Source organism: Salvelinus fontinalis, chromosome 16 (assembly GCF_029448725.1).
Source record: "Salvelinus fontinalis isolate EN_2023a chromosome 16, ASM2944872v1, whole genome shotgun sequence".
In the NCBI taxonomy this organism is placed as follows: domain Eukaryota; kingdom Metazoa; phylum Chordata; class Actinopteri; order Salmoniformes; family Salmonidae; genus Salvelinus; species Salvelinus fontinalis.
In genome coordinates, this window is record NC_074680.1 from 36,580,254 (window position 1) to 36,595,777 (window position 15,524).

General features: G+C 48.3%; 1 protein-coding gene across 3 annotated transcripts in view; it reads right to left on the reverse strand.

Moving 5' to 3' along the window:
- The window catches only part of daam1a (dishevelled associated activator of morphogenesis 1a), a 112,183-nt gene that overhangs the window by 39,597 nt on the left and 57,062 nt on the right, over positions 1–15,524 (reverse strand). For all 3 annotated transcript variants that reach the window (XM_055865259.1, XM_055865260.1, XM_055865261.1), the window contains one exon: positions 11,284–11,368. In XM_055865259.1, coding sequence (XP_055721234.1) covers positions 11,284–11,368 — 85 coding nt within the window. The remainder of the gene's footprint in view (positions 1–11,283; positions 11,369–15,524) is intronic.

A 15,524-nucleotide genomic window follows, 5' to 3' on the forward strand; every position in this document is an offset into this window, starting at 1 on the left:
CTGTATCAGAGAGAGAGAGGAGGGCTACATGCTGTATCAGAGAGAGAGAGGAGGGCTACATGATGTATCAGAGAGAGACAGGGGGGCTACATGATGTATCAGAGAGAGAGAGGAGGGCTACATGATGTATCAGAGAGAGGGAGGGGAGGGCTACATGCTGTATCATAGAGAGAGAGGAGGGCTACATGCTGTATCAGAGAGAGAGAGGGGGGCTACATGCTGTATCAGAGAGAGAGAGGAGGGCTACATGCTGTATCAGAGAGAGAGAGGAGAGCTACATGCTGTATCAGAGAGAGAGAGGAGGGCTACATGATGTATCAGAGAGAGACAGGGGGGCTACATGATGTATCAGAGAGAGAGAGGAGGGCTACATGATGTATCAGAGAGAGAGGAGGGCTTCATGATGTATCAGAGAGAGAGAGGAGGGCTACATGCTGTATCAGAGAGTGAGAGGAGGGCTACATGATGTATCAGAGAGAGAGGGGAGGGCTACATGCTGTATCAGAGAGAAAGGGGGGCTACATGCTGTATCAGAGAGAGAGAGGAGGGCTACATGGTGTATCAGAGAGAGAGAGGAGGGCTACATGATGTATCAGAGAGAGAGAGGAGGGCTACATGATGTATCAGAGAGAGAGGAGGGCTACATGGTGTATCAGAGAGAGAGAGGAGGGCTACATGGTGTATCAGAGAGAAAGGGGGGCTACATGGTGTATCAGAGAGAAAGGGGGGCTACATGCTGTATCAGAGAGTGAGAGGAGGGCTACATGGTGTATCAGAGAGAAAGGGGGGCTACATGCTGTATCAGAGAGTGAGAGGAGGGCTACATGGTGTATCAGAGAGAGAGGAGGGCTACATGGTGTATCAGAGAGAAAGGGGGGCTACATGGTGTATCAGAGAGAAAGGGGGGCTACATGCTGTATCAGAGAGTGAGAGGAGGGCTACATGGTGTATCAGAGAGAAAGGGGGGCTACATGCTGTATCAGAGAGAGAGAGGAGGGCTACATGGTGTATCAGAGAGAGAGAGGAGGGCTACATGATGTATCAGAGAGAGAAAGGGGGGCTACATGATGTATCAGAGAGAGAGAGAGGAGGGCTACATGATGTATCAGAGAGAGAGAGGAGGGCTACATGCTGTATCAGAGAGAGAGAGGGGGGCTACATGATGTATCAGAGAGAGAGAGGGGGGCTACATGCTGTATCAGAGAGAGAGATGAGGGCTACATGATGTATCAGAGAGAGAAGTGAGGGCTACATGCTGTATCAGAGAGGGAGAGGAGGGCTACATGCTGTATCAGAGAGAGAGGGGAGGGCTACATGATGTATCAGAGAGAGAGGGGAGGGCTACATGCTGCATCAGAGAGAGAGGGGAGGGCTACATGCTGTATCAGAGAGAGAGGGGAGGGCTACATTATGTATCGGAGAGAGAGAGAGAGGAGGGCTACATACTGTATCAGATAGAGAGAGGGGAGGGCTACATGATGTAACAGAGAGAGAGGAGGGCTACATGCTGTATCAGAGAGAGAGAGGAGGGCTACATGATGTATCGGAGAGAGAGAGAGAGGAGGGCTACATACTGTATCAGAGAGAGAGGGGGGCTACATGCTGTATCAGAGAGTGAGAGGAGGGCTACATGCTGTATCAGAGAGAGAGGGGGGCTACATGCTGTATCAGAGAGAGAGAGGAGGGCTACATGCTGTATCAGAGAGAGAGGGGGGCTACATGCTGTATCAGAGAGTGAGAGGAGGGCTACATGCTGTATCAGAGAGAGAGGGGGGCTACATACTGTATCAGAGAGTGAGAGGAGGGCTACATGCTGTATCAGAGAGAGAGGGGGGCTACATGCTGTATCAGAGAGAGAGAGGAGGGCTACATGATGTATCAGAGAGAGAGAGGAGGGCTACATGCTGTATCAGAGAGAGAGAGGAGGGCTACATGATGTATCAGAGAGAGAAAGGGGGGCTACATGATGTATCAGAGAGAGAGAGAGGAGGGCTACATGATGTATCAGAGAGAGAGAGGAGGGCTACATGCTGTATCAGAGAGAGAGAGGGGGGCTACATGATGTATCAGAGAGAGAGAGGAGGGCTACATGATTTATCAGAGAGAGAGAGGGGGGCTACATGCTGTATCAGAGAGAGAGAGGAGGGCTACATGATGTATCAGAGAGAGAAGTGAGGGCTACATGCTGTATCAGAGAGGGAGAGGAGGGCTACATGCTGTATCAGAGAGAGAGGGGAGGGCTATATGCTGTATCAGAGAGAGAGAGGAGGGCTACATGCTGTATCAGAGAGAGAGAGGAGGGCTACATGCTGTATCAGAGAGAGAGAGGAGGGCTACATGATGTATCAGAGAGAGACAGGGGGGCTACATGATGTATCAGAGAGAGAGAGGAGGGCTACATGATGTATCAGAGAGAGAGAGGGGAGGGCTACATGCTGTATCATAGAGAGAGAGGAGGGCTACATGCTGTATCAGAGAGAGAGAGGGGGGCTACATGCTGTATCAGAGAGAGAGAGGAGGGCTACATGCTGTATCAGAGAGAGAGAGGAGGGCTACATGCTGTATCAGAGAGAGAGAGGAGGGCTACATGATGTATCAGAGAGAGACAGGGGGGCTACATGATGTATCAGAGAGAGAGAGGAGGGCTACATGATGTATCAGAGAGAGAGGAGGGCTTCATGATGTATCAGAGAGAGAGAGGAGGGCTACATGCTGTATCAGAGAGTGAGAGGAGGGCTACATGATGTATCAGAGAGAGAGGGGAGGGCTACATGCTGTATCAGAGAGAAAGGGGGGCTACATGCTGTATCAGAGAGAGAGAGGAGGGCTACATGGTGTATCAGAGAGAGAGAGGAGGGCTACATGATGTATCAGAGAGAGAGAGGAAGGCTACATGATGTATCAGAGAGAGAGGAGGGCTACATGGTGTATCAGAGAGAGAGAGGAGGGCTACATGGTGTATCAGAGAGAAAGGGGGGCTACATGGTGTATCAGAGAGAAAGGGGGGCTACATGCTGTATCAGAGAGTGAGAGGAGGGCTACATGGTGTATCAGAGAGAAAGGGGGGCTACATGCTGTATCAGAGAGTGAGAGGAGGGCTACATGGTGTATCAGAGAGAGAGGAGGGCTACATGGTGTATCAGAGAGAAAGGGGGGCTACATGGTGTATCAGAGAGAAAGGGGGGCTACATGCTGTATCAGAGAGTGAGAGGAGGGCTACATGGTGTATCAGAGAGAAAGGGGGGCTACATGCTGTATCAGAGAGAGAGAGGAGGGCTACATGGTGTATCAGAGAGTGAGAGGAGGGCTACATGGTGTATCAGAGAGAAAGGGGGGCTACATGCTGTATCAGAGAGAGAGAGGAGGGCTACATGGTGTATCAGAGAGAGAGAGGAGGGCTACATGGTGTATCAGAGAGTGAGAGGAGGGCTACATGATGTATCAGAGAGAAAGGGGGGCTACATGGTGTATCAGAGAGAGAGAGGAGGGCTACATGGTGTATCAGAGAGAAAGGGGGGATACATGGTGTATCAGAGAGAAAGGGGGGCTACATGCTGTATCAGAGAGTGAGAGGAGGGCTACATGGTGTATCAGAGAGAAAGGGGGGCTACATGCTGTATCAGAGAGTGAGAGGAGGGCTACATGGTGTATCAGAGAGAAAGGGGGGCTACATGCTGTATCAGAGAGTGAGAGGAGGGCTACATGATGTATCAGAGAGAGAGGGGGGTCTACATGCTGTATCAGAGAGAGAGAGGAGGGCTACATGATGTATCAGAGAGAGAGAGGAGGGCTACATGCTGTATCAGAGAGAGAGAGGAGGGCTACATGCTGTATCAGAGAGAGAGAGGAGGGCTACATGATGTATCAGAGAGAGAGAGGAGGGCTACATGCTGTATCAGAGAGAGAGAGGAGGGCTACATGATGTATCAGAGAGAGAGAGGAGGGCTACATGGAGTATCAGAGAGAGAGAGGAGGGCTACATGATGTATCAGAGAGAGAGGAGGGCTACATGGTGTATCAGAGAGAGAGAGGAGGGCTACATGGTGTATCAGAGAGAAAGGGGGGCTACATGGTGTATCAGAGAGAAAGGGGGGCTACATGCTGTATCAGAGATTGAGAGGAGGGCTACATGGTGTATCAGAGAGAGAGGAGGGCTACATGGTGTATCAGAGAGAAAGGGGGGCTACATGGTGTATCAGAGAGAAAGGGGGGCTACATGCTGTATCAGAGAGTGAGAGGAGGGCTACATGGTGTATCAGAGAGAAAGGGGGGCTACATGCTGTATCAGAGAGAGAGAGGAGGGCTACATGGTGTATCAGAGAGTGAGCGGAGGGCTACATGGTGTATCAGAGAGAAAGGGGGGCTACATGCTGTATCAGAGAGAGAGAGGAGGGCTACATGGTGTATCAGAGAGAGAGAGGAGGGCTACATGGTGTATCAGAGAGTGAGAGGAGGGCTACATGATGTATCAGAGAGAAAGGGGGGCTACATGGTGTATCAGAGAGAGAGAGGAGGGCTACATGGTGTATCAGAGAGAAAGGGGGGCTACATGGTGTATCAGAGAGAAAGGGGGGCTACATGCTGTATCAGAGAGTGAGAGGAGGGCTACATGGTGTATCAGAGAGAAAGGGGGGCTACATGCTGTATCAGAGAGTGAGAGGAGGGCTACATGGTGTATCAGAGAGAAAGGGGGGCTACATGCTGTATCAGAGAGTGAGAGGAGGGCTACATGATGTATCAGAGAGAGAGGGGGGTCTACATGCTGTATCAGAGAGAGAGAGGAGGGCTACATGATGTATCAGAGAGAGAGGAGGGCTACATGCTGTATCAGAGAGAGAGAGGAGGGCTACATGCTGTATCAGAGAGAGAGAGGAGGGCTACATGCTGTATCAGAGAGAGAGAGGAGGGCTACATGCTGTATCAGAGAGAGAGAGGAGGGCTACATGATGTATCAGAGAGAGAGAGGGGGGCTACATGCTGTATCAGAGAGTGAGAGGATGGCTACATGCTGTATCAGAGAGAGAGGGGGGGGCTACATGATGTATCAGAGAGAGAGAGGAGGGCTACATGATGTATCAGAGAGTGAAAGGGGGGCTACATGATGTATCAGAGAGAGAGGGGGGGGCTACATGATGTATCAGAGAGAGAGGAGGGCTACATGATGTATCAGAGAGAGAGAGGAGGGCTACATGATGTATCAGAGAGTGAAAGGGGGGCTACATGTTGTATCAGAGAGAGAGAGGAGGGCTACATGATGTATCAGAGAGAGAGAGGAGGGCTACATGATGTATCAGAGAGAGAGAGGAGGGCTACATGCTGTATCAGAGAGAGAGAGGAGGGCTACATGCTGTATCAGAGAGAGAGGGGAGGGCTACATGATGTATCAGAGAGAGAGAGGGGGGCTACATGCTGTATCAGAGAGAGAGAGGAGGGCTACATGCTGTATCAGAGAGAGAGAGGAGGGCTACATGATGTATCAGAGAGAGAGAGGAGGGCTACATGATGTATCAGAGAGAGAGAGGAGGGCTACATGCTGTATCAGAGAGAGAGGGGAGGGCTACATGATGTATCAGAGAGAGAGAGGGGGGCTACATGCTGTATCAGAGAGTGAGAGGATGGCTACATGCTGTATCAGAGAGAGAGGGGGGGGCTACATGATGTATCAGAGAGAGAGGAGGGCTACATGATGTATCAGAGAGAGAGAGGAGGGCTACATGATGTATCAGAGAGTGAAAGGGGGGCTACATGATGTATCAGAGAGAGAGGGGGGGGCTACATGATGTATCAGAGAGAGAGGAGGGCTACATGATGTATCAGAGAGAGAGAGGAGGGCTACATGATGTATCAGAGAGTGAAAGGGGGGCTACATGTTGTATCAGAGAGAGAGAGGGGGGCTACATGATGTATCAGAGAGTGAGAGGAGGGCTGCATGCTGTAACAGAGAGAGAGAGGAGGGCTACATGCTGTATCAGAGAGAGAGGGGAGGGCTACATGCTGTATCAGAGAGAGAGGGGGGCTACATGATGTATCAGAGAGTGAGAGGAGGGCTACATGCTGTATCAGAGAGAGAGAGGAGGGCTACATGATGTATCAGAGAGTCAGAGGAGGGCTACATGCTGTATCAGAGAGTGAGAGGAGGGCTACATGCTGTATCAGAGAGAGAGGGGAGGGCTACATGATGTATCAGAGAGAGAGAGGGGGGCTACATGATGTATCAGAGAGAGAGAGGGGGGATACATGATGTATCAGAGAGAGAGAGGAGGGCTACATGATGTATCAGAGAGTGAGAGGGGGGCTACATGATGTATCAGAGAGAGAGAGGAGGGCTACATGATGTATCAGAGAGTGAGAGGAGGGCTACATGATGTATCAGGGAGAGAGAGGAGGGCTACATGCTGTATCAGAGAGAGAGAGGAGGGCTACATGATGTATCAGGGAGAGAGAGAAGGGCTACATGATGTATCAGAGAGAGAGAGGAGGGCTACATGATGTATCAGGGAGAGAGAGAAGGGCTACATGATGTATCAGAGAGAGAGAGGGGGGCTACATGATGTATCAGAGAGAGAGAGGAGGGCTACATGATGTATCAGAGAGAGAGGGGGGGCTACATGATGTATCAGAGAGAGAGAGAGGAGGGCTACATGATGTATCAGAGAGAGAGAGGAGGGCTACATGCTGTATCAGAGAGAGAGGAGGGCTACATGATGTATCAGAGAGAGAGAGGAGGGCTACATGATGTATCAGAGAGAGAGAGGAGGGCTACATGATGTATCAGAGAGAGTGAGAGGAGGGCTACATGATGTATCAGAGAGAGTGAGAGGAGGGCTACATGATGTATCAGAGAGAGAGAGGAGGGCTACATGCTGTATCAGAGAGAGAGAGGAGGGCTACATGCTGTATCAGAGAGAGAGAGGAGGGCTACATGCTGTATCAGAGAGAGAGAGGAGGGCTACATGCTGTATCAGAGAGAGAGAGGAGGGCTACATGATGTATCAGGGAGAGAGAGGAGGGCTACATGCTGTATCAGAGAGAGAGGGGAGGGCTACATGCTGTATCAGAGAGAGAGAGGAGGGCTACATGCTGTATCAGAGAGAGAGAGGAGGGCTACATGCTGTATCAGAGAGAGAGAGGAGGGCTACATGATGTATCAGGGAGAGAGAGGAGGGCTACATGATGTATCAGAGAGAGAGAGGAGGGCTACATGCTGTATCAGAGAGAGAGAGGAGGGCTACATGCTGTATCAGATAGAGAGAGGAGGGCTACATGCTGTATCAGAGAGAGAGAGGAGGGCTACATGCTGTATCAGAGAGAGAGAGGAGGGCTACATGATTTATCAGGGAGAGAGAGGAGGGCTACATGCTGTATCAGAGAGAGAGAGGAGGGCTACATGATGTATCAGAGAGAGAGAGGAAGGCTACATGATGTATCAGAGAGAGAGGAGGGCTACATGGTGTATCAGAGAGAGAGAGGAGGGCTACATGGTGTATCAGAGAGAAAGGGGGGCTACATGGTGTATCAGAGAGAAAGGGGGGCTACATGCTGTATCAGAGAGTGAGAGGAGGGCTACATGGTGTATCAGAGAGAGAGAGGAGGGCTACATGATGTATCAGAGAGAGAGAGGAGGGCTACATGCTGTATCAGAGAGAGAGGAGGGCTACATGCTGTATCAGAGAGAGAGAGGAGGGCTACATGCTGTATCAGAGAGAGAGAGGAGGGCTACATGGAGTATCAGAGAGAGAGAGGAGGGCTACATGATGTATCAGAGAGAGAGGAGGGCTACATGGTGTATCAGAGAGAGAGAGGAGGGCTACATGGTGTATCAGAGAGAAAGGGGGGCTACATGGTGTATCAGAGAGAAAGGGGGGCTACATGCTGTATCAGAGATTGAGAGGAGGGCTACATGGTGTATCAGAGAGAGAGGAGGGCTACATGGTGTATCAGAGAGAAAGGGGGGCTACATGGTGTATCAGAGAGAAAGGGGGGCTACATGCTGTATCAGAGAGTGAGAGGAGGGCTACATGGTGTATCAGAGAGAAAGGGGGGCTACATGCTGTATCAGAGAGAGAGAGGAGGGCTACATGGTGTATCAGAGAGTGAGCGGAGGGCTACATGGTGTATCAGAGAGAAAGGGGGGCTACATGCTGTATCAGAGAGAGAGAGGAGGGCTACATGGTGTATCAGAGAGAGAGAGGAGGGCTACATGGTGTATCAGAGAGTGAGAGGAGGGCTACATGATGTATCAGAGAGAAAGGGGGGCTACATGGTGTATCAGAGAGAGAGAGGAGGGCTACATGGTGTATCAGAGAGAAAGGGGGGCTACATGGTGTATCAGAGAGAAAGGGGGGCTACATGCTGTATCAGAGAGTGAGAGGAGGGCTACATGGTGTATCAGAGAGAAAGGGGGGCTACATGCTGTATCAGAGAGTGAGAGGAGGGCTACATGGTGTATCAGAGAGAAAGGGGGGCTACATGCTGTATCAGAGAGTGAGAGGAGGGCTACATGATGTATCAGAGAGAGAGGGGGGTCTACATGCTGTATCAGAGAGAGAGAGGAGGGCTACATGATGTATCAGAGAGAGAGGAGGGCTACATGCTGTATCAGAGAGAGAGAGGAGGGCTACATGCTGTATCAGAGAGAGAGAGGAGGGCTACATGCTGTATCAGAGAGAGAGAGGAGGGCTACATGCTGTATCAGAGAGAGAGAGGAGGGCTACATGATGTATCAGAGAGAGAGAGGGGGGCTACATGCTGTATCAGAGAGTGAGAGGATGGCTACATGCTGTATCAGAGAGAGAGGGGGGGGCTACATGATGTATCAGAGAGAGAGAGGAGGGCTACATGATGTATCAGAGAGTGAAAGGGGGGCTACATGATGTATCAGAGAGAGAGGGGGGGGCTACATGATGTATCAGAGAGAGAGGAGGGCTACATGATGTATCAGAGAGAGAGAGGAGGGCTACATGATGTATCAGAGAGTGAAAGGGGGGCTACATGTTGTATCAGAGAGAGAGAGGAGGGCTACATGATGTATCAGAGAGAGAGAGGAGGGCTACATGATGTATCAGAGAGAGAGAGGAGGGCTACATGCTGTATCAGAGAGAGAGAGGAGGGCTACATGCTGTATCAGAGAGAGAGGGGAGGGCTACATGATGTATCAGAGAGAGAGAGGGGGGCTACATGCTGTATCAGAGAGAGAGAGGAGGGCTACATGCTGTATCAGAGAGAGAGAGGAGGGCTACATGATGTATCAGAGAGAGAGAGGAGGGCTACATGATGTATCAGAGAGAGAGAGGAGGGCTACATGCTGTATCAGAGAGAGAGGGGAGGGCTACATGATGTATCAGAGAGAGAGAGGGGGGCTACATGCTGTATCAGAGAGTGAGAGGATGGCTACATGCTGTATCAGAGAGAGAGGGGGGGGCTACATGATGTATCAGAGAGAGAGGAGGGCTACATGATGTATCAGAGAGAGAGAGGAGGGCTACATGATGTATCAGAGAGTGAAAGGGGGGCTACATGATGTATCAGAGAGAGAGGGGGGGGCTACATGATGTATCAGAGAGAGAGGAGGGCTACATGATGTATCAGAGAGAGAGAGGAGGGCTACATGATGTATCAGAGAGTGAAAGGGGGGCTACATGTTGTATCAGAGAGAGAGAGGGGGGCTACATGATGTATCAGAGAGTGAGAGGAGGGCTGCATGCTGTAACAGAGAGAGAGAGGAGGGCTACATGCTGTATCAGAGAGAGAGGGGAGGGCTACATGCTGTATCAGAGAGAGAGGGGGGCTACATGATGTATCAGAGAGTGAGAGGAGGGCTACATGCTGTATCAGAGAGAGAGAGGAGGGCTACATGATGTATCAGAGAGTCAGAGGAGGGCTACATGCTGTATCAGAGAGTGAGAGGAGGGCTACATGCTGTATCAGAGAGAGAGGGGAGGGCTACATGATGTATCAGAGAGAGAGAGGGGGGCTACATGATGTATCAGAGAGAGAGAGGGGGGATACATGATGTATCAGAGAGAGAGAGGAGGGCTACATGATGTATCAGAGAGTGAGAGAGGGGCTACATGATGTATCAGAGAGAGAGAGGAGGGCTACATGATGTATCAGAGAGTGAGAGGAGGGCTACATGATGTATCAGGGAGAGAGAGGAGGGCTACATGCTGTATCAGAGAGAGAGAGGAGGGCTACATGATGTATCAGGGAGAGAGAGAAGGGCTACATGATGTATCAGAGAGAGAGAGGAGGGCTACATGATGTATCAGGGAGAGAGAGAAGGGCTACATGATGTATCAGAGAGAGAGAGGGGGGCTACATGATGTATCAGAGAGAGAGAGGAGGGCTACATGATGTATCAGAGAGAGAGGGGGGGCTACATGATGTATCAGAGAGAGAGAGAGGAGGGCTACATGATGTATCAGAGAGAGAGAGGAGGGCTACATGCTGTATCAGAGAGAGAGGAGGGCTACATGATGTATCAGAGAGAGAGAGGAGGGCTACATGATGTATCAGAGAGAGAGAGGAGGGCTACATGATGTATCAGAGAGAGTGAGAGGAGGGCTACATGATGTATCAGAGAGAGTGAGAGGAGGGCTACATGATGTATCAGAGAGAGAGAGGAGGGCTACATGCTGTATCAGAGAGAGAGAGGAGGGCTACATGCTGTATCAGAGAGAGAGAGGAGGGCTACATGCTGTATCAGAGAGAGAGAGGAGGGCTACATGCTGTATCAGAGAGAGAGAGGAGGGCTACATGATGTATCAGGGAGAGAGAGGAGGGCTACATGCTGTATCAGAGAGAGAGGGGAGGGCTACATGCTGTATCAGAGAGAGAGAGGAGGGCTACATGCTGTATCAGAGAGAGAGAGGAGGGCTACATGCTGTATCAGAGAGAGAGAGGAGGGCTACATGATGTATCAGGGAGAGAGAGGAGGGCTACATGATGTATCAGAGAGAGAGAGGAGGGCTACATGCTGTATCAGAGAGAGAGAGGAGGGCTACATGCTGTATCAGATAGAGAGAGGAGGGCTACATGCTGTATCAGAGAGAGAGAGGAGGGCTACATGCTGTATCAGAGAGAGAGAGGAGGGCTACATGATTTATCAGGGAGAGAGAGGAGGGCTACATGCTGTATCAGAGAGAGAGAGGAGGGCTACATGATGTATCAGGGAGAGAGAGGGGGGCTACATGCTGTATCAGAGAGTGAAAGGGGGGCTACATGATGTATCAGAGAGAGAGAGGGGGGCTACATGATGTATCAGAGAATGAGAGGGGGGCCCACCTGCTCCAGCATGTCCTTGGGCAGATCCTCGTGTTCGTCCATAGTCAGGATGGCCCTCTTGATTTCCTCATTGGTCAGCTTCAGCCTGCAACACAACAGCATTATCATTACCACAGAGGACTACATCTAAAATGGTCAATAGGAGAGGACACCAGTTTTACCAGTTAATGTCTTGTTATTGATGTGTAACAGTTTGTTTTAACAGTAATGTAAAGTGCATCCATGTTATGTACTGTTCTATTTGTGTCGCCTCACACAAAAATCTGTAAGTAAATTTAGAGTTGTAGTATCCATTTTGAAAAGGCCTGTGAGTATCAGTCATAAAGAGAGAGTCACAAGCTAAATAACCTGTCCCAAACTTTTAGTAGTTGCAGAAATAAAGAGTTAGTGTTTTACAGTTGAAGTCAGAAGTTTACATACATTTTAGCCAAATACATTTAAACTCAGTTTTTCACAATTCCTGACATTTAATCATAGTAAAAATCGCTGTCTTAGGTCAGTTAAGATCACCACTTTATTTTAAGAATGTGAAATGTCAGAATAATAGTAGCGAGAATGATTTATTTCAGCTTATATTTATTTGATCACATTCCCAGTGGGTCAGAAGTTTACATACACTAAATTAGTATTTGGTAGCATTGCCTTGAAATTGTTTAACTTGGGTCAAACGTTTCAGGTAGCCTTCCACATGCTTCCCACAACAAGTTGGGTGAATATTGGCCCGTTCCTCCGGACAGAGCTGGTGTAACTGAGTCAGGTTTGTAGGCCTCCTTGCTCACACAAGCTTTAACAGTTCTGCCCACACATTTTCTATAGGACGAGATCAGGGCTTTGTGATGGCCACTCCAATACCTTGACATTGTTGTCCTTAAGCCATTTTGCCACAACTTTGGAAGTATGCTTGGGGTCCTTGTCAATATGGAAGACTCATTTGCGACCAAGCTTTAACTTCCTGACTGATCTCTTGAGATGTTGCTTCAGTATATCCACATAATTTTCCTACCTCATGATGCCATTTATTTTGTGAAGTGCGCCAGTCCCTCCTGCAGCAAAGCACCCCCACAACATGATGCTGCCACCCCCTTGCTTCACGGTTGGGATGGTGTTCTTTGGCTTGCAATCATCCCCTTTTTCCTCCAAACATAATGATGGTCATTATGGCCAAACAGTTCTATTTTTGTTTCATCAGACCAGAGGACAATTCTCCAAAAAGTATGATCTTTGTCCCCATGTGCAGTTGCAAACCGTAGTCTGGCTTTTTTATGGCAGTTTTGGAGCAGTGTCTTCTTCCTTGCTGAGCGGCCTTTCAGGTTATGCCGATATAGGACTCGTTTTACTGTGGATATAGATACTTTTGTACCTGTTTGTACCTGTTTCCTCCAGCATCTTCACAAAGTCCTTTGCTGTTGTTCTGGGATTGATTTGCACTTTTCGCACCAAAGTACGTTCATCTCTAGGAGACAGAACGCGTCTCCTTCCTGAGCGGTATGATGGCTGCGTGGTCGCATGGTGTTTATACTTGCATACTATTGTTTGTACAGATGAACGTGGTACCTTCAGGTGTTTGGAAATTGCTCCCAAGGATGAACCAGACTTGTGGAGGTCTACAATTTCTTTCTGAGGTCTTGGTTGATTTCTTTTGATTTTCCCATGATGTCAAGCAAAGAGCAACTGAGTTTGAAGGTAGGCCTTGAAATACATCCACAGGTACACCTCCAATTGACTCAAATAATTTAAATTAGCCTACCAGAAGCTTCTAAAGCCATGCCTTCATTTTCTGGAATTTTCCAAGCTGTTTAAAGGCACAGTCAACTTAGTGTATGTAAACTTTTGACCCAATGGAATTGTGATACTGTGAATTATAAGTGAAATACTCTGTATGTAAACAATTGTTGGAAAAATGACTTGTGTCATGCACAAAGTAGATGTCCTAACCGACTTGCCAAAACTATAGTTTGTTATTACCAAGAAATTTGTGGAGTGGTTGAAAAACGAGCTTTAATGACTCCAACCTAAGTGTATGTAAACTTCTGACTTCAACTGGAAGTCCCAGCTACTAGCCCCCAGCCAGTCAGAGATAGCATTTGTTTTAAGTCCCAGCTACTAGCCCCCAGCCAGCCAGAGATAGCAGGTGTTTTAAGTCCCAGCTACTAGCCCCCAGCCAGTCAGAGATAGCATTTGTTTTAAGTCCCAGCTACTAGCCCCCAGCCAGTCAGAGATAGCATTTGTTTTAAGTCCCAACTACTAGCCCCCAGCCAGCCAGAGATAGCAGGTGGCAGACAGCCTGAAAACTCAGGCTCCACTGGCACACCAACACAATCATAATGTGCCAGGAAACCAATGAACTCACAGTTCCAAAAGACTTGGGCAGAAACACAGGGTAGCTCTCCACATACACACACAAACAGACACACACACCAGGCTCTAAAGGAGCTAGGCTTGAAGCCCTAGCCTAGCACCATAACCACGGTGCTTTCTGACAGGACTTTGGATGTCTCACAGTCAGCATGCATGATTTAGACACACATGAATGACAGAGCAATTAAGGTTCAGTCATGTCAATATTATTAAATACCTATATCCCTTATTCAATGTGTTGGTTAAGAGTGAAAAGGCACGTTAAATGCATCATTTATGGCACTTTGCAGAAAGATAATATTTTCAGTTCTGCAAGCTGGCAACAGGAATGAACCACCACTTGTAACCACAAAAATTGAATGAGACAGGAAGAAATAGAAATAGCTGAATCCCTTAAACTTCGAAGTTTCATTCACAGTTGTTAAATTGAGAATGATAGCTACATGAAATTAACTTAGTAGAAAAGACACAGGCCTCTTTGTTTGTGGTTGCTGCCATGGAGACCAGGGAGGACAGTAATGAAACAGGAAATACAGTACTAGTCAACAGTTTGGACACACTCATTCCAGAGCTTTTCTTTATTTTGACTATTTTCTGCATTGTAGAATAGTAATGAAGACATCAACACTATGAAACAACACATGTGCAATCATGTAGTAACCAAAAAGTGTTAAACAAATCAAAATATTTTAGATTTTAGATTCTCCAAAGTAGCCACCCTTTGCCTTGATGACAGCTTTGCACACTCTTGGCATTCTCTCACCCCACACCCTTGGCATTCTCTCAACCAGCTTCATGAGGTAGTCATCTGGAATGAATTTCAATTTACAGGTGTGCCTTGTTAACAGTTCCATTTTTGGAATTTCTATCCTTTTTAATGCGTTTGAGTTGTGTTGTGACAAGGTAGGGCTGGTATACAGAAGATAGCCCTACTTGGTAAAATACCAAGTCCATATTATGGCAAGAACAGCTCACTAAGCAAAGAGAAACATCAGTCCATCATTACTTTAAGACATGGTCAGTCATTCAGGAAAATTTCAAGAACTTTGAAAGTTTCTTCAAGTGCAGTCGCAAAAACCATCAAGCGCCATGATGAAACTAGCTCTCATGAGGACCGCCACAAGAAAGGAAGACCCAGAGTTAACTCTAATGAACTTATCCTCTGCAGCAGAGGTACCAGCCTCAGAAATTGCAGCTCAAATAAGAGACTGTGTGAATCAGGCCTTCATGGTCGAATTGCTGCAAAGAAACCAATACTAAAGGACACAAATAAGAAGAAGAGACTCGCTTTGGCCAAGAAACATGATCAATGGACATTAGACCGGTGGAAAGATGTCCTTTGGTCTGATGAGTCCAAATTTGAGATTTTTGGTTCCAACCGCAGTGTCTTTGTGAGACGGAGAGTAGGTGAGCGAATGATCTCCGGATGTGTGGTTCGCACCATGAAACATGGAGGAGGAATGGGGAAGCTTTGCTGATGACATTGTCTGTGATTTATTTAATTAAAGGTACACTTAACCAGTATGGCTACCACAGCATTCTGCAGCAATGCGCCATCCCATCTGGTTGGCGCTTAGTGGGACTATCATTTGTTTTTCAACAGGACAATGACCCAACACACCTCCAGGCTGTGTAAGGGCTATTTGAAGTGATGGAATGCTGCATCAGATGACCTGGCCTCCACAATCACCCGACCTCAACCCAATTGTGATGGTTTGGGATGAGTTGGACTGCAGAGTGAAGGAAAAGCAGCCAACAAGTGCTCAGCTTCCATGTGAAGCTGATTGAAAGAATGCCAAGAGTGTGTAAAGCTGTCATCAAGGCAAATGGTGGCTACTTTGAAGAATCTGAAATATAAAATATATTGGATTTGTTTAACACTT